We start from the raw sequence: 24,202 nt of genomic DNA on the forward strand, positions 1-24,202 counted from the left end.
CAAAAAACTTGGCTGTAGACTACAATGACTGAAATGTGAGAATACATAAATGATAACTAGATAGTTCTATGTATTGTAGGGTTTCATCCAATATTAGTTTTTTTTTTACACAATCATATTCATACAATGATTGTTCATATTGTCTACAATATAAATAATTGCTTAATTTTTCTTGCTGATTGATGAATGGAGCCTACTGTTTTATAATGAGCACTTGAACCTACAGTATCACAACACAGCAAAGCCCATAATCTGATTCATTATTTTGAAACAGTGAAATGAATGATTAGTGGTTTGATTTAATATGTTGGTTTCTCACCACAGCAGATGCATGTTGATGGATGAGCACCACAACTCTGTTGGGCTAAAAATATTTTCTCTCACTCAGTTAGGGTATATTTCAACAGCATGCCACTCAACCTTTGATGTAATCAATGTAAGACTATTATGTAATTTGATGCAGATGCACACTAAATTATTGATTTCTATTTATGCTTACTATACATACACTGAGTGTACAAAACATTAGGAACACCTTCCTAATATTGAGTTGCACCCCCTTTTGCCCTCAGAACAGCCTCAATTCGTCGGGGCATGGACACTACAAGGTGTCGAAAGCGTTCCACAGGGATGCTGGGCCATGTTGACTCCAATGCTTCCCACAGTTATGTCAAGTTGGCTGGATGTCCTTTGGGTGGTGGACCATTCTTGATACACACGAGAAACTGTTGAGCGTGAAAAATCCAGCAGCGTTGCAGTTCTTTACACACTCAAACCGGTGCGCCTGGCACCTACTACCATATCCTCTTCAATGGCACTTACATATTTTGTCTTGCCCATTCACCCTCTGAATGGCACACATACACAATCCTTGTCTTAATTGTCTCAAGGCTTAAAAGTCCTTCATTAACCTGTCTCCTCCCCTTTCATATACACTGACTGAAATGGATTTAACAGGTGACATCAATAAGGGATCATAGCTTTCACCTGGATTCACCTGGTCAGTCTGTCATGGAAATATGTTTTGTACACTCAGTGTATATTAACATACAATTTACACTTTGATTTGCAATTGGAATAACGAAAGTTGTGTTGTTTTGTGTTCTGTTTACATTGTTGTATGAGATTATAATAGCAGTTATTTTGTGATCGAATTATATTGTTTTATACTAACACAATTGCTCAGAGAAAGAGATGGTGGATCTTTAATGTTATGGGGGTATTTTCCTTCCACTTGTCCTGGGGCCCTTGTTAAGGTCAATGGCATCATGAACTTTACCAAGTACCAGGACATTAAGCCAGAAACCTGGTTGCCTCTGCCAGGAGGCTGAAACTTGGCCACAAGTTAATCGTTCAGCAAGATAACCCCAAGCACACATCAAATCCACAAAGAAATGGTTAATTGACAACAACATCAAAATAATTCACTGGCCATCTGTCTCTGGACTTGAACCCCATTGAAAACCTGTGGTTTGAATTGAAGATGGCATTCCATAAGCGCAGACGAAGGATATCAGATCTGGAAAGATTCTGTATGGAGAAATGATCTAAGATTCCTCCCAATGAGTTCTCCAATATCATAAAACATTTTAGAAAAGGCTCAGTGTCGTTATCCCCGCAAGGGGATGGGGCTGGAGTATTGAAAACATTTTGACACCTATCTTTTTGAGATTGTTAAACAAAATCTCTTTCTCTGAGCAATTGTATTAGTATAAAATAATATAATTATTCCATTTTGTTGAGCATACAATATAGCTCAGTATTTGGATTATTTTATACAGTCTTTTCTGCTAATCTTAATCAAGGGATCCAATCATTCCGGAGCCCACTGTACTGTCTATTACTGGAGATACAACATGGAAATTCAGGACCCCAAATGCTAGATAAAATATTGCCAGCAAAAAGATTGGTCGTGATTTTATATTGTTTCTATTAAATCTTGTCTTTCAATGGCTTTAATTAATAATATACTTGTGACATTTATGTATAGGAGCAATAAGCTAAGCGAGAAACAATTTATGTCACCTAAAGCTTTTTAACGAATCAATGCAACTATTTGTAATTGCTTGTTTCACAAGATTAAAAGTGCTTAGACTTGATCTCTGTCTCCTGTTTTGTGGCCAACATGACCTGTGCTTCCGTCATAAAAAAAGCAAGTCTTGGTCATCAGCATTAATTCCCATCAAGAAATCCATATCGCTAATATTTCTGGAATTTTAATGCAGTTACAATTTATAGCTTATCAAATGCTGTTACCTAAATTGATGTTAGAACAGTTTAACTGTCTCTTTTTAATTACAAGATAATTTAATGTTGAGGCTGATATGATAGTGGTGGTCATCATCACAGACTCAGAAGTCCTGCAGAAGATGACAAACAGGCCTGTATCTGTGACAATCTAACCTGCACAAAATAATACAAAAATGACAATATCATTGTATACTGTAGGTGTAATCGCTGTGAGGAGAATTTTGGAGGGGCCTTTTTCTTTTGCAGTGTCCTGCATTGGTACACACGGACAAGGCAACTATGATTTCAGTGGTTTTTGTATGCAGATCCCTACCATTTAAACCAAGTAAGAAATGACTTCAGGAAACAAACGTGAACAACCAGCATTTTATTGCATTTTTAGAATGCTTACGTCAGTTATCGAGACCGACTGTACAACAGAATAGTCTGCATCAGACAGACCAGGAATGATGAGGAGATTACAGACTGATGATGGAGGTGATGAGCAGAATCTTTAGTTAATAAACAGAAAACTACAGACTACAGCTTCAACAGAAAACTAACCTAACTGCTGAAACATTAAAGCACCGTGACAGCTGCTCTGCTGTACCCTCTTCCCTCCCTCCGCCAGAAGCACGGGTTGAGAGGATGATGGTACAACACAGTGGTGAATGACAGTGGGGTGGATCATGATTGATGGAAATGTGGCAAATTAGCATGGCCGCAAGTGTCTTGAGGGGGAATCTGATGCCACCTACACAGAGCACAGCAAGGTCAAAAGGTTACTCGATTCGGGTTGATATGTCTTGTTAAAAAATCAACATATATCAAGGATGAGTACAGAGTCTGATTCACATCAAACTTTTAACCTTTAACCTTTGTGCTCCACTTAAGACTGCTACCTGCTGTGCTTGTCTATACTTATCATGAAAAAATTAACACATTTCCAAACAGTTGAGCTAAAGAATAACTAAAAAGCAGTATGTATGTCACCTAATGGGGATGGACTGATGATGATGACATCTCTGATGATGTATGTATGAATTAATTCATTCCTCTGGAATAAAAACAAAGCATTTAACAAATATTCTCTACATCTTGGCACTGCATATTTTTCTTCTTTTTCCTATTAGTTTCATATAAAATATCATTAGATTGATACACCCTTATATTATTACTGACCACTTAACTATTATTTCTCATCTCTGTGACCCTGGAATTAGTCATGCAAGATACCTCAGTCTTGTAGAGGAAACATACCTGTCTGCCCTTTCTCCAAGCAGTAATCTTTAACATATAGCCACAGAAGGCAGTGGTTGGACCATCAAAAGGAAGTATCAAAAACAGCTTAACACAAGGAAGAACAAAATCTGTACAAAATGCTTAGATCAATGATAACAGAGAAAAGTCTGTTTTCTATTTTACAGTTTAAAATCCTAAATCTGGGATAATCCCCCACCCTGCCCCCGCCCATCTCACACAGATGTCTGCATGTATGACTTTTTAAAGCAAGGATTACTAAGTAAAATACATTTGCAGTACAGTTTGCTATTCCAATACATACAGCAGTTTTTCAAAGCTATTTTATAGTTAATACAAAGCAGTTGCGATAAAGCAAAAATAATAACACAAATGTATTTTTGATCTTTGAAAGAAACAAGGAAAGAAAATGACAAGCAAAAGACATAAGGCTATACTAACGACCTACTGTTGTAAAGCCCACGACCAAATGACTGACAATAGATTGTGAAAAATGGGATCAAATAAAGTTGGGTGATTTCTTCATGAAATAAGGCCTGAGGTTTGGATTGGTTTTGCACAAAGGATGAGACCCTCAAGATAAACATGATCAAATTTTGTATTCTTATAATTTTTTTGGTTTAAAAAAATGTTTTTTCACTCTCTACAGTTTTGGACTACACATGCAAGACATACAACTAAGTGCAACTGAGTGAAAAACATTTTTTTTCTCTTTTAATTTAATCATTCCCTATAGGTTTGAACTGAGATCTGTGTACTAACAGTTTTCTCATGCTGTTATCTTTAGTAATGTCAAGCTACACATGCTGAGAATGTTCTAATCTACCAGCTTTTCCCCCTTTAGAATACCAAGCAAACCAGCAAAAGACTGGCTTTGGCTGAGCTCGAGTTGTTCTCACGATTCCCAGTCCGGCTGTTACTGACCCATCCCACAGCTGCCTGCTATTGGATATTAAATACATTTTCTGAAAACCACAGATTGCCCTTTTCATTAGTAATAGCAAATGCATGGTGAAATGTTAAAATAACTGCCATAAAGTACCTTGTACCCAGCTTATTAGTTGACAGGAGTGTTTTTTAATATAAAAAGTAATACGTTGACAGAAACTAAACACAATCATAAAGCCTTGCCAATGTTAACAAAGAACAGTAGAATCCCATCAAGATAGCAGGATTCACTAAAGAGTGGCATACAATCGTTGGAAAGGGTACAAATCCATAAAGAATAAAAAAATTAACAAAATATTTAATCATTGTGTGGTCCAGTTGAAGTATAGAATTCTTTTCACATTGTTCTCTGCAAAGCTCTCCTGTCTACTGATAAATCATCATCATTATAATCTCCTTTTATCCATCCTCTTATGTTGCACAGTAATCTGCTGCTGATAGATGGATAGAGTGATCCCTTTTCCTCCCATTGGTCCAAAGACCATGCTCCCCTAATTTGGTCATAATGTTTGTCTGACTCTGCATCTCCCTTTCAGTTTTGGTCACCGCAAAGTCCTGCAGCTACTATACTCATCAAGAGACCCCTTTGGCTTTAAAGGTAATGACAGTCCAACTGCTTGAGGAGCATCCTCTCTAATCAATGTGCCATTGGCTTAACACAGCTGAGACTATCCTCCATCTTTAGATCCTTTCACATCCAATGGGAGAGAATGGAGGATATTTGGCCTTATCTGCTATTGCATGAAACAGAGAACATCGTTTTTACTTTGTAGTTTATCTTTGGTAGTCACAGAACAAGATATCCGACACATCAACAACTAAATACAAAAGTAAAACTAAAAACTGAAATAATAATAATAAATTAAAAATGCAAAGTGGTTGCAGTCTTTAAAAAGTCATTTTTGTGAGTCTTTGTACGAGCATATTCTGTTTCATATCATATACCAAACCTAGGATCAAGTCCATTTGTATTCAGCCTCACAGCGCCACAGTTCCTGCATCAATCCCATCCACTCTATTGCAGGGCCTACGTCACTACTCTGACTTGGTCATTGGGTTCTGCTGATGTTGACCCGACTGTACCAGATCATCAGTTCCCTTGTGGTGTGGGTGGGCGTCTGGGGCCGTAACATGGCTGCCAAATACTGGAATGAAGCAATGATCAGGTCTTATTGCCCGTCTTGGGATTATCCCTAAATTAAGGACATTAATATTTCATCTGATGTGTGTAATTATTAATAATCACTCAAAACTGAGAGAGACAACTGGTCATGCATATGGTAAAAAACATTAAAACTATAGGGAATGCACTTTGATATCTTCAAGCATGGCCAAACAATCCCTCCATGAATGAAATTACAGTGTGGAAAACTAGACACGTTTGATCTACAATGACAGTTGTGTTCAGGAATCACAATTAGTTGGTCTAAAATATTATCTTTGTCCTGCACACCTGACATTTATTTCTAAAACTGGGAGCTTGCGAATGATCAGAAATTTGGTTGCAGCTAACATGCACTGCCGTGAAGGGCTGTTCTCCAATATAATTTCATGAGGATAAATCATAACCTGCATGATTTCTCTGTCATTCATTCTCATCTTAAATTAAACTTCACTGATGCGTGGAGAGAGCCTTCATTACGAGTAGTGCATTGCAGATGGACTTCATGAGCTTGGGGGGGTTGGGGTGGGGATGGACTACATGTCAGGGAGGTGGCATTCTGAAGCATGTGGAATAAATGACAGAAAAATACTACTTGGTATTTGACATTCTGCTTCATGTAAAAAACTACATCGAGACAACATGAAAGGAAATCATATAAACATTCATCAAGTGCTGACCATACAGAATCTCCACAGCATGGGCATGAGGTCTGATCAGTTAAAGAAATCAAATGCAATAACAGCAATGTACAATGAAAAAGACATACATTTATATTTTAAAACCCTCACCCTCAAAACACACCAAAAAACATCCCTCCCACCCTAGATGGAAGCAAACCAATGAAGTTTTGAAGGCAGTGACAATGAACAAAATCTACACACACACACACAGTGTAAATTAAATGTCAGTCAATATCTCTTGAGTTTATGGGCATATGTGTGTGTGTGTGTGTGTGTGTGTGTGAGAGAGAGAGAGAAAGAGAGAGAGAGAGAGAGAGAGAGAGAGAGAAAGAGAGAGAGAACCCCTCTGCAGTCCGTGCTCAGTGTGGTTGAGTGGGCTGCATGCAGTCCATACTGGCTGCACAGTGCAGGTCCAAGTCCATCCTGGATTTGAAACCACCACACTGACCAAGAAGAAGTCCCCAGTACCAAACATGTCCATCCAACGCATGTTGAGTAGAAATTACTTTTTTTTTTTTTCATATTTTCGTTCACTTAAACCAAAAAGTAGATATAAATCAAAAATACTCCCAAGTGGGACGTATTCTCGTTCTTGTGTTTTTCACTATGTATTTAATGGCACTAAAAGTCAGTTGGAAACATTTGATAGCTGTCATCAGAAGGCTGAGACTGCAGTCTTGTATCTGTGTTATCTGTGACGTTGTGGCGTCTCACAGATGACTAAGGTTAGTTCTGCCTCTGGGATGGGCCCCTGGGGGCCTTACAGCATGTCATCGTGGCCCTGGTCATCGTCGTAATCTCTGTGGTGATCGAAATCTGGACTGTGGTTGGCCGTCGTCACCAGGGAGAGGGGGCCTTCGTGGTCCTCCGGGTCCAGTGGTTCCTCTTTAATGTGATGACTGCGTGGAAACAGAACACAAACAGACAGGGGATGTTCCAGTTAGTTTATCTTTAGCTGGATAAACCCTTGTTGAACCTTTCATTCTCTGTCGAAATGAGAATCACAGACATGTATTGATTCAGAAATTAGGAACAAAAACAAATGAGTGGCTCTAATGAATCTCTGAGAGGCGCCTCACTGGGCTGGGCTGGTGTTGATGATAATTTCACCTTCTTTTGAGGTATTCCAATCCCAGGAAACCTGCAGGCTTTACTTTCATAGCAGCTGACAACTGGGTATTCACTTAGAATTGATAAATGAGGAAGATTAACAACGTGCGACGGGGAGAGAGAAGAATGGACTCTGCGGAGGGAGCGAGTGGGCTGTTGTCAGCCTCCTGGTGGCGGTGGATCAGTGGCGTGCTGTGTGTTCCCCTTCCTACTCGTTAACATGCACAACCTGCGAGGCGGGTCTCCAGAGGATGACCCCGAGCCGGCTTCTATCATTAATCAACTTCAAGCAAACACAGCGACCAGACACCGCCATACATGCTTTAAACTCCAAAATGAATGCATATTTTCACCAAGTGTCAATACAAGAAGAAGAGCACTGGCAGGAAGGTGCGCGAGCAGAGCAGAAAGGCACACTCAACACAACACTGTGATATGAAACAGAGCCCTTATGAGAATAATAACGCTGTCAGTTGTAAACAAGGCAAAACATGAACCCAGCCCACTGCCTGGGCAAAGGAGGCGCTAAAGAGATGAGATCTGCCAAATTCTCATTACAGAAACACTGCAGGAATAAAGCACACGTGAAGGAGGCCCGACTGGCACAGAGAGGAGGTAGTACATTATTTGTAGCTGCAGGATATTTCCCATTCGAACCATTTATTTTTAGAAATGGATACATGGAGTCAAATATCGATATAATATCATCCAAAAATAATATAGCGATATGTAACTGTATACATTTATTTCCCACATCACTAGATGTCAGTATGAGACGCTGAGCCCATTTTGACCAGCGACCAGGGACATGCATGTTCCACCCCAGTCTCATTAGATTTATTTACCCACAATTGTCAAACAAATTTGATTTATTTACCCTTTGATGGGTAAATAAATGGACAAGCTTTCAATGCAAATGAGCTGACAATGTTTGGTGTTATAAAACAGGGAGAAAAGTAAAGTCAGCTTTTCTATTGGTTTCAGATCAAAGTAACTCCACAAGTCACATCGCCTCAGGTCTCAATCCCTAGCTGCAGGGCAAACATGAAATTGTTATTATTATGCTACTGAACTGCATGCTGATTCCACACTCTGCTTTTAATTAGCTGGCTGAGGCTGGATACCTGATTATAGTCTTCCTGTAAAATAGAACAGCCTTGGTTTCCTCTCTGTGTTAAAAGCCTAACTCTGACTAAGACCATGCAGGGCTGTGAGATAGGCAGCTGGTAAACACCTGTAAGGCCTGGGCCACTCCATAGCCAGCCTGTTGTCTGTACACTAGTTGAAGAGCTGTGAGGTTTTGGGTCTGTGAGCCAGGTTTGGTTCGGGTGGGACGAGGATGTTGCGATTCTGTAGCTTGTGTGAGGTGCATCTCTCAGAGAATAGAGAGGAGAGAAGGAGCCGGCTTTAGAGTGATAGAGGGTGCTAGCTAGTAAACCTGAACGTTTGTTTGAAGGCGTGCTGCTTCATAGAAGATAGAAGAAATGTGGCTTTGCGTGAACGCACTGAAGTTGAACGCTCTGACACATTTTGTACTCATATAAAGCTTATCCACATACAGTAATTGTGAAAAAGCTCAGAATATGGGCTTTATCAGCCTCAAGATAAAGAGAGGGAGAGACACAGGCAGCCTTTGGGCCAGCACACCCATCCTGTCTCTGCCTTTCCTGTTCCAGAGCGATGCCCAAAGCTATGTTCACAGTGATTAAGGATGGCACTTTTCTCCATTTCGCCACAAGCTCAATACTGCACCTTTTTGTTTTCCGGCACAATTTCCCTCTAGCTCTGATGTTGTACGGGGCCATCCCTAAATCTAGCATAGCTGCACATCGGTGTTCTGCCCCACATCTGGAAACGATGCTGCCTGCCCCGTATTATTTTAGGCTTCAGACAACTTAGCAGACACTCCTATACAACAAGTGAATAGGGAACTGCGGTTTCCAAGCCGACCACAGCTTTCCTACATGGGAATCTTGGACTATTTCTTCTAGACTAATTATGCTTTATTGTTGTTTTTCTTTCGATGGCTCACAGGGTTTTGAACGTGTTGCAGCTCATGTTTCAGTGTGGAGGAGACAGCAGCTTTGTCACTATGCTTTCTGGCATTTTGTAAATATTTTAACAAATTGAAGAGGTGATTATGGCAGGACTCAGCAGACAGCATGACACATTTTTGAACCGTAATAAAGGAGAGTTGATAAACTTTGTGTTGAAATAACAGAGGGCTCCGGTCTTTTCTTCCCGGCCTTGCCTGGCTTTGAAACCTTCCAGAAGGTGGAGTTTCCATTTTCAGGGAGGGCTGCAGCCACAGTCCTGACCCATCATTCATCTGCGCCAATATCATCCTCTCTTTATTTATAATCCTTTTTAGCACTGTTCATTTAGTATAACATTTACATTTAATATCAAATTCTAAAGCATTTGGGTGGATATTTAAATGTTCTATCAAAATCCATTATATTTGGAATCTATTTGAATCAGTGGAGACCAGCTGAAACTCTTTCCTTCCCTCCAGTCTTAAACAAATACTGTAGATAAAAAGTAAGGAGCCACTCACATAGCTGGCAAGGGAGAGCGTCCTGGACTGCTGTCACTACCGTTGCTGTTTCCATGGTCCATCGCTCCGTTCATCTCCTCTCGGATGGCATTCGCCAGGGAGTTGAGGGTGGGACTTCCAATGGAAGCAGTAGTGTATAGAGGTATGTTGTTTTCTGCCATTGAAGCCTGAAAAGCATGCACAGTGTTAAAACGGTGAAACGGAAGAAAACTGTCAGCACTTTTCAGCCTGCCATCCCACCACCCGTACATCCAAAACAAGGAAGAGTGACCAGGAATAGGAGGTGGACACAGTGTTATGTTTATTATTTCCTGCCTTTCTTTCCCTCACAGTAAAAGGGTAAAAGGTAAAGTAGTGAACGCCCAGAGAGCTTGAGACTGAGTCAGTATTCACATTTACCTGGAAGGCTGCAGAGAGAGCCGGCCCATAACCCAAGCTGGTCTGGATGTTCTTCACTAAGGCTGGACTTCTGCAGACAACAACTTTAGTTTAGAAAATGCTCATCATTCATTTCATACAATTCATGCAATTTTATCAATCACCAAAAGCACACAGAATAATTTCAATTCATTGTAAGGAAGACAAAACAGGTTGATGGAAGCAGGTTGTGTAAAAGCATGATGTATGAAGGAAGAGCTGAACACAGAGGCATGATGGGAACACAGAGGCATGATGGGAACACAGAGGCAGAGCATGCAGGAGGTGGGGGGCGAGGGTCTGGGGGGGAGTTGGGGGTCAGCAGGCAGGGTGGGCCAGGCGGAAGTGCTTACTGTACGAGCAGCTCATCAAAGTTCTCATCAGCGGTGTATTTCCGAGGGCGGCCTCGCTGTACGTGGCGGCCGCGTTTAAACTCCTCATCATCAACAGTCCAAAAGGACCCAAACTCATCCTCTACTCTCACAAAGCACTTATGCAGGGAAAGGTTGGTGCGAATGGCACCCTGAGCGGGAGACAAGCATCAGGGCAGCCAGATGCAGATGCAGTGATCACAACACAACAACACAGGGACAGACAGACAGATAGACAGAGGGACAGACAGACCAACACCAGTCACAGACAGAGGGACAAGGGAGGAGAGGGAGATGATCAAAATGAAAATAAGCACAAGCCAATGTGGGTTTTGGTACACCACCACGGGTAGGACACTGAAAGCATGGGGGATGCTGCACACTAAAGCAAACAGCGACTTTGGGGGACATCGTGGCACGCAGACAATGACATGGAGCAGCCTCTTCCCATAGATCCACAACCAGACAAACGCCAGAGTCGGCCAGAGATGGCAGACCTACCCACTGATCTTTTGTGGCCTTCTCTTTTGGAACTCTAGTTCATCCACTGTCCACACAGCCCCTTTAACGTTTTCTACTCGCACAAAACACTTGTGAAGACTAAGATTATGCCGGACTGCGTTCTGCAGTTGGTGTAAAAAAAAAGAAGGGAGAGAAAAATTCTATCAACACAAGAAAATGTCTAATCATGAACCATTTCATCTCAGAGAAGAAACATTTATAGACAGGCACATGATAGAACCTGGACATAATACAGTACATTATTTCAAGTATCAGTGATATATTGGCAGTAGACTGCCAAAAAGTTTCAAATGACAAAAACATTGTGGAAATATTTTCCAGTTACTATGGCAATACAGTTTCATTTCATCAACATCCTTTTAAAATATCATTCATAGAGCTTTAATTTATGATGAGCCATTTGAGAAGAGCCTTCTGTAAGACCTTGATAACAAAAACCCAGACTGAACAAAGACCTTGATCAAATAAACCAGTCTGTTTGGTTTGTCAGTTTCAGTTATGACCTTACCTACAATTTAACAATAATGGAGAAGACACATTTCCAAAAGCTTTAGCTTTTGGGTTATATGATAAGCTTTTTCATAAGACCATTGGCAGAGTATGCAGGTTACTTTTCTTAAAGTGGCAATCAGCAGTTGAAACAATAACAAAGCGCCACTGTTTCGGTAAAAAGCTGAGGGATGAGGCTGGAGAATTCAAAGACAGAGCTATGGATGCAAACGGTGACCATCCATGCTAACAAAATCATAGTTTTAACCATGTTTTGAGGGTATACAGTGTTTGTTAACATTTACTTTGCTTAAAATATGCGTAAAAGAAGCTTATACTTTGGGTTCTGATGTGGTACGACAGTTAAACTAAGCTCATGAGGCATTTATAAGTTATATTGTTTGAAGAAGTGCACTTACTGTGATCAAGATGTGGTTGTCCCACTGGCTATCCTAAGTTGAATGCACCAATTTGTAAGTCGCTCTGGATAAGAGCGTCTGCTAAATGACTTAAATGTTAAATGTTAAATATTATTTAAGAATCAATGGGTACATCTAATTTATTTATAAGTCCGAAAATGGATGTAGCAACTGCAGATTGCCCCTTTAAATAAACCAATCACTGACACATGAGACTGACACATGAGATTGGAACTCCGTATAAGTATTGGTCCTTTGTCATCTGAGTGCTTTATTGAGTGTGTGTGTGTATGTGTGTGTGTGTGTGTGTGTGTGTGTGTGTGTGCGTGCGTGTGTGTGCGTGTGTGTGTGTGTGTACGTGCATGCATGCATGTGTGTGTGTGCATGTGCATCTCTATGCTACACTCTCAGCAGTGTTTCACAGTGTGGGATTTGGTGTTTAAAACTTCATTGTGCCCCTATGGTAGGGCTGTCAGCGGAAGTTAAAAAGAGAGGACAGTGAGCTGTGGAGGGGGGCTGGTGGGGGGGGCTTGGGGGTTTATTCACAGCTGCACTGTGGATACGCTACACTACAGGCCCTCCCTGCCTTATGAGGGTAGCCTTCAATGCTTCATCACTCTCTTTTCTCCTACTCCTCCGCTTCTCCTCTCTTTCTAACCCCTCTCTTTTTCTCTCTCTGTTTCTCTGGGGTTTGTCTGCCTGTGTGTGTGTGGCCCAGTGGAAAAGGTGTTCTCAGTTTAAATTCTGTGGGAGGGTCTCGGCCAGGAGTCCCTGGCAGCACTGTGGAGCGTTAAACTCATGCCACCCACCACCAAAAACATCTCCAAATATTAGCTGGGGATTTTCTTTTACAAGAATGCACAATTTCCCTCATCATTTTTCTGCGAGGTTACAGACAGTGTTTGTGTTAGAGGTGTCTCTATTCGGATAGAATAAGCAGGCACAGTTATGAATTGGGTAAAGGTTCATTCATTGCTTTTAAACTTGATATATTTGACTATCATTTAATTCCACAAGATCAACACAACAGTCCCTGCCCTTTATATTAGTCTAAGGAAGTCAAAGTGAAGAGTTATTTTACCTTCCATGTTGCGGCATTGCGCCTGAAATATGCAAACATTCGTGTGAACCAGTTGTAAATTTCATTTAGTGTTAGCTGCTTTTCCGGTGATTCAAGGATAGCCTGGAAAAAAGAGACAGAAACAACATTTAACATTTTGTTCACTCTGAAAAACAATCTATTATTCACAAGTGGCATGAAGGTTGTGTGTGCTCTCCTGAAAGAACCCAGACTACAGTGCATCGTCTGTCCGTGTGATGATGTGGATGATGTGTGCCCTCTCGCTTTCTTTATGGAACACTGTCTGGTTCCCATTCAAATCTCACAATTTGAATATATTTATTTTTTCAGTGTAAATTGAGGGAAGCAAAAACAATTCTCAGGCAGATTACAGGCCAGCAATTATGACAGGCTCAGATAAATTCCTGAGATCACAGATTACTGCGGGCTGGCCGATAATTGACTGGCCATCTTAAAACAGGTTCGTCCCTACTGTTGTGTGAAATGAATTTCATAATAATCACATCCACTGTAATGCTTAATCAAAAGCAAATGTTATATATGGCCGTTTTTGGAGTCCCGAGTGCATTCTTGCACTCATTTGCAGATGGTTAATCTTCTGCTGCGCGTCTAAATTGTATTTGAAATTTAACAAGGAAGGGAGAGAAAATAAGTGGACAATAAGCAGTCTGTGTCTTGGCTGAATATTTATCTACTGCGTGTTCTGTTAACCACAGAAGCCACTGAAGCAGATTAAAGGCCCTATTCCTTTAAGTGACAGATTAAATACATTGCAAGTTACCAGCCCAGAGAAGAGCAGAGTGGAGGCATCCGACCAAAGGATCCTTACCTGGCGTATAAGCGAGGCATATGTGAAGGGAGGTCTGACTTCAGCGTTCATGTAGAACTCTTTGTTCTGGACAATATCTGTACAAAGGGAGCAAACACAACATACAGACGAACATAGAGAAAGGCCATAGTCAGTAGCTATTATAGATACGTTTCCAGTCTGCTAGATTTGAAATTGTATGTGCGTGTGTGTGTGTGTGTGTGTGGTATATGCGTCCAGTACCTGGGGAAATGGGCATGTTGTACTTGTCAGAGTAGCGCCGGCGCATGGGGCCCACGCTGTGGTGGAGGCTGTTGGGGGTGATGACGGAGTGGGCCTGGGACAGGGGCGTCAGGGGGGCCGTGGGGGTGGTAGGGGTCTGGGGCAGGCTCAGAGGGGGCGAGGCCTCAGGCGGGGCTGTTTTGGACAGGGTGACGTTGGACACCAGGTTGAGCTGGGAGGGAGAGTAAACAAAACAAAACACAGACAGACAGACAGACAAGAGCTCGTTAATTACCCAGCGTCTCAGACGCCTCATTGGCTAGTCTGATCACAGCTGTAATTATGGGCAACCCTGAGGATGATCCGTGAACGGTCGCTAAACGTTTAGAAAACAACCAAGGAGTCCTGCTCATTCTCTAACGGCTCAGCTCCCAGCTCTCTGTTTTCTTCCCTTTGTTTGATCTACTGGCATCACATCCCCGTGGCGACTGGGCGGCCCTAACAGCCCTGACAAATGACAATGTGATTCTTACCTACCGCTGAGCAGCTACTAATAAGCCACGGAAAGGAAGCGGCCAATCTGGGCTAATTACAAGCTGAAATTGTATTGTAAGGACTCTAATTAGGAGATGCTTATGGAGGTGATCTGATGATTAAATGCTGTATCTGAATGACCCCATCACCTGGGCTGTCTGGCGCAAGACGGATCCCAAATATTTGGTAGAGAGGGAGAGTGAGAGGGGTGGCTTTTCTGTCAAGGGTGGGGGTGTGGGGAGGGATATTAGTAATAATGGCTACAAGGTAAACGAATTAAGCCAAGTGCTCTGAACGTATACCATGGCTTCCAGCAGCTGTGGCTGCTTCCAAACACTGCCAAGCCTCCACAGTGGAGCAGCAGTCAAGTGGAAAATTCGAGTCTGACCCATTGCTCCAGCTATTAATTTGCAGGAAAGCTAATGACACATATACATATTCCCACAAAATTGTTCTAATTGCTCATTTGCCGAAGGAGGCCAGTTCCCAAATTAAACATGACTTCAGTCTGCAAGGAATGAGGGGAGGAAAAAACAGAGAGAGAGAGAAAGCGAGAGAGAGTGGGCAGGAGGAGTCTCATCTTTGACAATCATTTGTGGATTGTGCTAACAAATGTATGAAATGCCAAGGTTGTCAATTGCTTTGGAGGTATCAGATATCTAATTTTAGCTGATAATGGTTGTAGGTGACAGTGGAGATGCAGGGCTTGCAGGTGAAAGTGAACAGACAGTGTTTAACATCTCAACCCCCACATGGATCCTCCACGGCCACCCAATTACCACAACCCTATTAGCAGTCATTACCACCAAGATGGCCCCACATGATAGACAGGTATATAATAAAGATATCTGGGGCTGCCTGCACGGCTGGCACCACTGCTATATTCATCCTTGACATGACATTGACTTAACGAGGTTACGGCTAGTGTGATTTTTTGAATTAATTGTAGTCTGTGTATTTGTATTCATTTGCATTACACCTGCTAAAACATGGGTATTGTGTCTGTTTTTTTCTGCATCAATAGAGATATGTGTAAATACAGCATGTAATGTTTATTAAGAATTCTGAGGCCAGAATATCCCTTTTGGCAGAGTTCTACACAAATGATGTGTTTCACAATTCATGTAAGCACATAAATGTATACGGTACATTCACTACTGTACGAGTGTGTTATTCTAAATCAAGGGCCAAATAAATCACACTTGTGTTGGTTGTTTTCTGACACAATACTATCAATAGACCTATTTTCCTGTGGATTAGCAGTCTTTGTTTCATGTTTCATCCATATTCCCCTGCCAAAAACAGTGAGTGGCCCTCAACAATAGGCCAGACAGCCTGGTAATAGCCTTTCTTTCTTTCCCTCAGCATTTGGGCTCACTCCAGTGCAGAGACAAAATGAGACTTCAGACAGAAATTAATTAAATGGTAATTGGTGATCTAATTATACTGGCTTTGACTTGCCAAACTGCTAAAGAAAATAAACAAAAAGTCCCTCCTTAATTATGTACTGCAAAAAGGTCAGACTTCTGACAAGAATGCTTAGTGACACCAACTACAGACACCCACCCCCGCGTGGGCCCACACAAAGACAAACACAAACACACACGCATGCACACACACACTGACTGTTTATGCACAGTATTGTCTTCATCTTTTTTTTTCTCTTTTTTTTTTTTACAGCTCATAGGAATAAATTCAATTATATTCAGTTGACACTGTGTATGTACAGTATCTGTTACGTATTTAATTAGGACTAACTGTAAAATAGTAACTGTAAAATGGTAACTGTAAAATAGTAACTGTAAATGGTAACTGTAAAATAGTAACTGTAAAATGGTAACTGTAAAATGCAGGCAATTGCTGTTGTTTGATGTGACTGAATGTTTTTTCTCCCATCAACACCCACTCCCTGAACAGTCTATAGTCTAAAGCCAGGTCTAACTCAGAGGTCATCTCCAGCTCTTGTCTAACTGAGAGCTCCAGCTGGGACTCAGGCCCTGACCTGTGAGATTCCCCCACTGATCCAGCCACCGAGCCACACCACAGCTAGACACATTTATCATAGCAACTACCAGCACGCACTGCACCACCGCTGGAGAATGCAGGAAATGTATTTATTTGAATAAAAGCAGCACTGGTCTGGTACCCACCCCGCAGAGCTTTAACACAGAGCCCTGACACAACCATTCCCACTGGCCCTGGGGAGAGGAGAGGTAGAGAAGTCAAGATGCTATCTGCTGCCCCAGCCACTTTTCATATACAAATGTCCATGTGGCAGGCACTCGTTCCGAAGCCTAATCTACACAATCAGTGTGTGTGACAGAGGCAAAGCTCCAACAAGCAGCCTATTGTCACATCTCCAGGCACTTTATGTTGACTGCCTGCCTTCCTGCCTGCCTTCCTGCGCTGTGTGGCGTGCTGTACAGAGACTCTGCCCGTCAATAGCTCCAGACTGACTGTAAATAAATGATTGAGGCTTTGAAAGGAACTCGTCAGAGGAGAGGTTCTCTCTGTGTAAGTGTGTAAGTGTGTGAGTGTGCCTCTGTGTGTGTGCCTCTGTGTTCAGCCCAGCAGTGTAATGGCCCTCATGCCTTCGGCACTATGAATGAACTGTCACAATGACTGAACTATGGTAATGGGGCTCCTTCTTAAACATGACAAAATAGCAGTATGCTGTATGTTAAGTGGTACCCCTATAAGACAAGGATTAAACAGTAAGTTATATCATGCTGATATAAGACACATGGTGTTATGGTCCGAAAAATGTGGCAAGATAAGGAATTGAACAGCCATCACAATTGCTCTTAATTTGAGAAACATGTTGTATTTCTGAAGCTTATTTGGTGGAATCCCCAGTATACCATCTTCACAACCAATTGAAGATGTTGAGGAGATTTTTCAATTTCAAAGAAACGTCTATATTTTACCATGCTACAGAGGTCTATGGTGTCAGCTCATACCAACACTAGTTCAGCCACTACTGAATGCTATTACCACGTGCTCTGAGTTAATCATCAGAACAAAATTGAATCTGGGATGTCAAAATATGTGATCCAAACAATATTAAGTGCTCCTCTCAAGTGAGCAGCTGCTTTTGTTTAGCAGATAAATAAAGAGATGAGGAAATATTTTAATAAATATATGTGTGGCAATTAGACAAATGAGAGAAGAGGAGGACGGAAAACAGGCATATGATAGAGCTTTTACTCACTGGCTGTGGGGTGGGTTTGGGCTCTGTGGATTTAACGTGGAGATGCGTCATCATGGCTTGAAGACGTTCTTTGTCTTTTGCTAGCTGTAATGAGAAGGAAAAAACAGCCATTAAATCCTTTATGAACAAAAATCTAATTCTCTGTAGTACAATCCAATACATGATGTTCTTTCTCACTGTATGTCATATATCCAGTAGAAAGTAGTTTTTTAATATGTTGTTCTGATTATAAACCTTTGTGTATTTTGATACCTTAATGTTCATGCACAAGTCTACCTGGCGATGTCTCTTCTTCAAGGTTAAACTATACTCTAGGTCCCATTGCCAATAACAAACCCTAGATCTGCCTACCTGTCCTAAACTGTCCACTATGTCTTACAGTAGCTGCCAGGTCACATTATAGAGATACGCTGGGTTAGGAGGCGGAATCAGGATGTGTCTGATAAACTTGCACACTTTGAGTCGCTCTCAATGACACACAACCAGAGCATAAATAATAAGTAAGATGGTAGTGTTGTGAAATGCTTAACTGAACTTGTAACCTCGTTGTTCGAGGTTAAAATTCTGTTAATCGTCATTGCTTTGTACTCTTGATAAATGGAAGTGTATACAGCATTGAATCTGTTATACATACAAATGCCATTGATTACAATGCCTGCTTAGCAGCAACAACAACAACAAATTACACAAAAATAACAGTTAATGGCATGGTTCGTTAGGTCTACCTTTCAGTTGTAATATAACATGTGCAAACCTTCCCCAAAGACACCTGATTCCTGCCTAGTGGGCATTGTGACCAGTTAGTGTTCAGACCCACCTCTCCACAGCCCTTACTTACACACACTAATGTACCAAAATTGTGCCATCCCTTTTTCCATTAGCGCATACTTAATGTACATATGTATATTTTCCAGGGTCCCTCGTATGGACGAAGTGCCTATCAGGCCACTCATAGGGAGGACTACATTAATATTCCTGATCACTGTTATTTGTGAGAAATATGGTATCGTATCTTTTTGTTCCAATAAACCTAGTCGACACTGAGGAAGCCCATCGTTGGCTGCTGCCTGAGCATTTCAATAAGTGTTTTATTGTTGGTGCCAAACAGTTTAAAGTCATAAATAACCTTAAAACCCAGTAAAATTCTAAATGTAATTATCTTCTCTACTTAGCCCCGGAGCCCTTCATATATCTTTGTCTGGCTGTCATGCATACATAACACATTTTTAATGACTGGTTACTCACAAATGTACAAAATAATTTCATTCTTTCACCCCCCTCAATGTGTGACCCATGGTTCATATCTGCGAAATGGGGGGAGCGGGAGGGGGGAGCGGTAGACAGAGGAAGTGTCAGGAAAGGAGCCACGCATATTTGGGTGAAAACGAGAGACAATACCTGTAGTTCCAGCTGCTGTACGACCTGCATTTGCACCCGACACTGGGCTGTGCTCCTGTCGTCCAGGGCGTGCTCATTGTTGAGATGCCTGAGAGGAAACAGAACAGAGAAAACAAAGATTCTGAGCTCAATGTGTCTTCACATGGTTTTAATGCAGCCTTTTATACAATTTGATCCAAATCCTATAATGCTTTATGTGATTACGTGATCTAGTAATACCTCTGTATGGGTACTGTGGGAATAAAGTAGGAATGGTGAACACACATGCTGATAATAATGAGTAAATACTGTGCAGATCCAGAAATATAAAACTACCCTAATATTACCAGGATTTATATAACAATATCTGCATAACCTGAAAAGGAATTCTTTAAGCAAAGAAGAATGGAATCCATATTTCATGAGGTGGCCATATCTGCTCAAACTTAACTTCATAGCTAAGAAAAATGACTTAAGAATTTCAGGTTGGATTAATTTTGGAAATTATGCAGTGTTTCACTGTGCAACCTTTCTTTTCAAAGATTTCTGGTTGGCATATTCTCCTTATTTTGGTGGCTTTTTTAGTTAATTATGTCATCAAGATGAAGAGAACTCAAATGAAGCCAGAAGGAAAGGCAAAGGACAACAAGAAGAAGAGAGATGGAATCTGTCACAAACTTGAATTATGAATATAATTATGCATAATTATTTTATACTGCGAAGATGTTCTCTTTTCCTGCACATTTTTACTAATCTAAATAAGTAGCTTGCCCGGCAGCAGACAGGATTTTTTCCGTGATTTATATAAAATGGTGGAGATAAGGTTCACGAGTGAAGGAAATATGATTGGAGGATTTTTATCAGCCTCCGCATGAATTACTGTTTGAAAATGCTTATGCAGGGGCATTTCATTAATCATTTAATCATAATCCGAGCAGGATGTTTGAACTGATTTCACAAATACCCTTTCATTTCACTACTTCATTATGCTCGCTAATGGATCCAATATATTATATATATCATAAATTATATCACATCTTCAGTGACCATGTAGGTCACTGTCACTATGCATGCCTCTACGCACTCACAGTGGTGCCGGCGGAGGGAGGAATGGTGTGCGACGTGCCTGCCTTCTCAAATACACTTTTTCTGTCATTTATTGCAAATCAAAGTAGCCAGACCTGACCGGGGCAGTAGCAATAGCAGGCCGGGCTGATATGATGGCCCAATAAATCTAAAGGCCACCCTGGCAGTTTTGTTGTGGGCCGATTGCTTAACACACCGACAACACATTTGTGCATTAAAAAGCCACAGACACACACAAAACTGACATAATGTGAAGGGAGGGGAAATTGATGGCATTCTGCTTGAATGTGAAGGTTTCTCTTTTAGTGGACTATTTTCAACCTTGGGCACAGTGATTTAAATCTTTATGGAAAATACACTGCTTTTCAGATGGCGCTGTTGTATATATATTTTTAAATAGTATGTAATATATATTTAGTATTTTCAATTTAATTATTTTGACAAAAAGACAGAAATGAAGGCACATCTGAAGAAAGCGTGAACGATAACCCTGCCTGCTGAAATCAATTCTGTCCACTCTCAGCTTCACATTTATCTGAATTAAATAAAATACCATTGAATTAAGTAGATTGAAACTGGTAAACATTTCAGCACATCTTACCATTTTTTTTTTTTTTATAAATAGGTAAAGACGTTTCAACTTCAATTTATTTAACCGGCATAGACTGCATTTTCAATGAAGGGTGCCCTACGTGATGAGCTTTGGAATGTCTCTGTTCATGGAAGCCATGCACCTCACTTCTCTTCATCCTTTGTTACATTCACATTTTTTTTCTTCTAATGACATGGAGAGTCACAGTGCATAATTAATAGGAAATGAAATATTCAAATGGCCCCTAATGCAGCCCTGCGAAGAGCGTCTGGACACGTGGAGCTAGCTGGGGATATGGGGAATTGACATCGAGAGACACTATGAACGTTGGCATGTGTCACTTTCTGGACTTGAAATGAAGCAGATTTTAAAAGCTTTCTGGCAGGATGACAGTCCCTAATGTAAATTGCCACAATAAAACAAGTTAAATAGACATTCCTTAAACAGTCAGCTTTTTACTTATCATTTAGGGTGCCTTTCTTTTTCTACTGGTTTTAATTATATACACTGGACCCACTACTTTGGACCAGCCCTATGGCACATGTCCATATACTCTGTAGCTGATCATTGTGTACATTTTAATTTCTATTTTCATTGTTTTCAACAAAACTGTTTGCACATCGGGTAGAAACTGCATTTTAAATATAAGATATTCAAGAATATTGTTCAATGATTTTAAGAGACATCTTTTAGGAGACATATGTTGAGAAATATGAAGAACAACATTGTCTACAAAAGACATATCCACCAAATAGCCTATTCTTCTTAAGCAATTCTCAGAGAGTGTTGAGGTATGAGAGTTAGTTAGTTTTATGAAAGTGAGAGAGAGGCAGAGGGTGCAGCACTAGAGGGCAGTGCAGTGTTTCACTGGCTGTGACCTTTGAAAGGCCACTGAAGAGGTGGTCTTGACCCTCATAAAAACAGTGAGCTCTACTACAAACCGGACCCCACCTCTCACAGCACTGAATTGAAAACAGGATTTGGCCCTTTTTATTTATCGAGATAGTGCATGTAGGTATGTCATGTTTTCTTTAAAAGACAGAATAAATACGCACACAGTTTAAAACAATATTTCAGTCCCGTGTTAGTTGTTGCTGTTGGCATGGCGAGCTGAAATCTGGTTGACGTTAGAGTCCTCCTCACCTTTCCCACTCTCCTATACAGTACTTAGTGTTCTGCTGTCTCTACTGTCTCCTCCAGTTCACTTCCAACATGTCTATCCGCCTGAACATTCATTTATAAATGTATTGTTAGTATATGCCTGATTTATTCATTGTATTTATTTGTGTTTTTGTTTTTTTTGAGACGTGGGGTATCAGTCTCTGGGTTTCATGTGGAAGTGCTTAAGGGTTTGAGAGTTAACACCTTGGTGAGCTGCTTGCTCTCTTGTCTGCTGTTACACAAAGACGGCTTTGTGGAGACTCTCTCCAAAGGTTTTCTTAACATGTTCCAAGCAGTTTATGCAGGCAACTAAAGTAAACAAGATGTTGCCATGATAAAAACACTTGTAAAAACATTGCAGAGTGCACTAAAAGGCTTTTTTCTAAGGAGAGCTTTACCGGGCACACAGATTTTAATTCCTCTCACTTCTATAAACAAAGTGTGAGGCAATGTCAGAATACAATAAATAGTGATGGTTTGAAGGTGACACTCCCAAAACTGGAATGTGAAGGGAGAACAAAATAGTCATATTTTTGCTAATTTGTTAAGTCGAAGAACTTGGTGAAAATGTGTTATAAACAGAGTTTAAAAAAACAACTCAAACTTTCTGTGCTTTCTCTCAGTACACATAAATCCAGGGTAGCTTCCATTATTATCATAAAAAATTATCTCAAAGTGTTTTGCGGTGCTGTAAACACTTTAGGACACTTTTCAAAACAAACTTCTCTCAAAGTGACCAGCTGCATAGTATGAAATGAAAAGCCAAACACCGAGTAGGAACAGCAGAACTGTAGTGACTGTTAAGTCTCCACCTACTGTATCTTGTGAGGGACCTCTGTGTGCCCTGACTACTTGTTTTAGTTTAGGCCCAGGATAATGGAAATGTGTCATATCTTGTTTAAAGTGCCACTAATCTGGGGCGACAGACACCCATTGATCTGCTGCCACAGATGTTTTCATCCTCTGTCTCTGTAGCCATGGTGGTGTCATGTGTTGGATTACCCACAGAACACTGCACACAATGTTGATTAGTAAACAGGGTCAGGCCTGGACATCACAAGCCCAGTTCAGAGTGGATATGAATTAGAAGAAGAAGCCAAAAGACCCTGAGATTGATTCCCCTGTGTCTCAGTTGGTAGAGCATGGCGCTTGCAACGCCAGGGTTGTGGGTTCGATTCCCATGGAGGACCAGTATAACAAAAATAATATGAAAATGTATGCACTCACTACTGTAAGTCGCTCTGGATAAGAGCGTCTGCTAAATTACTAAAATGTAAATGTTTTAGAGGGTCCAACGGCATGGTTATAATTGATGTTGTTGATGAGTAAAACTACTGAATCTGAGACGTGACAATAAGTTAGTTCTGGTGCTGTTATTAAGGCGTGATCTAAAGACAGCTTGTTTGGTGAGAGAGGCAGTGGAGAGACCAAAATAAAGAGCAGAAGAGAAGAGAAAAGCAAACAGAGAGAGACAGAAAGAAAGCAAGAGAAATAGCTGAGTGAGGGAAGCGAAGGCACACACACCAATCCCTGTCCAGTGACAAGGGCAAACATGCAGAGCGCCCTGAGTGTTGGGTGCCCCAGATAAACATCCTCCCGTTATTTGTTTGGGGGAAATGGCCAGAATCACCATGGGGACGGTACTTATCACAGGAATTAGAGGCCCCTGCAGGGCCCAGTGGAGACCACACCCCAACACCCTCATAGAGAGGCACAACAACACACCCAACACCCACTCACACACATATACAAACATATACGCAAGCACACACACACACACACGTACAGTTGATGTCGGAAGTTTACATACACTTAGGTTGGAGTCATTAAAACTCGTTTTTCAACAACTCTACAAATTTCTTGTTAACAAACTATAGTTTTGGCAAGTCGGTTAGGACATCTACTTTGTGCATGACACAAGTAATTTTTCCAACAATTGTTTACAGACAGATTATTTCACTTA

General features: G+C 41.0%; 1 protein-coding gene across 12 annotated transcripts in view; it reads right to left on the reverse strand.

Annotated features, from left to right (window-relative positions):
* Positions 1 to 2,602: 2,602 nt before the first annotated feature.
* LOC121578273 (forkhead box protein P1-B) overlaps positions 2,603 to 24,202 on the reverse strand; it is a 210,146-nt gene continuing 188,546 nt past the window's right edge. For 10 of the 12 annotated variants that reach the window (XM_045223875.1, XM_045223874.1, XM_045223878.1 and 7 more), the window contains 9 exons: positions 19,422 to 19,509; positions 18,024 to 18,107; positions 14,300 to 14,510; positions 14,078 to 14,154; positions 13,249 to 13,350; positions 11,239 to 11,360; positions 10,349 to 10,418; positions 9,950 to 10,116; positions 2,603 to 7,181 (listed from right to left, as the gene is read on the reverse strand). In XM_045223875.1, coding sequence (XP_045079810.1) covers positions 7,043 to 7,181; positions 9,950 to 10,116; positions 10,349 to 10,418; positions 11,239 to 11,360; positions 13,249 to 13,350; positions 14,078 to 14,154; positions 14,300 to 14,510; positions 18,024 to 18,107; positions 19,422 to 19,509 — 1,060 coding nt within the window. In that variant the 3' untranslated portion in view covers positions 2,603 to 7,042. Of the gene's footprint in view, positions 7,182 to 9,949; positions 10,117 to 10,348; positions 10,419 to 10,719; positions 10,890 to 11,238; positions 11,361 to 13,248; positions 13,351 to 14,077; positions 14,155 to 14,299; positions 14,511 to 18,023; positions 18,108 to 19,421; positions 19,510 to 24,202 lie in introns of all 12 variants that reach the window. The other 2 variants (XM_045223879.1, XM_045223883.1) reach the window with 2 other exon arrangements.

Source organism: Coregonus clupeaformis, chromosome 12 (genome assembly GCF_020615455.1).
Source record: "Coregonus clupeaformis isolate EN_2021a chromosome 12, ASM2061545v1, whole genome shotgun sequence".
Taxonomy (NCBI): Eukaryota; Metazoa; Chordata; class Actinopteri; order Salmoniformes; family Salmonidae; genus Coregonus; species Coregonus clupeaformis.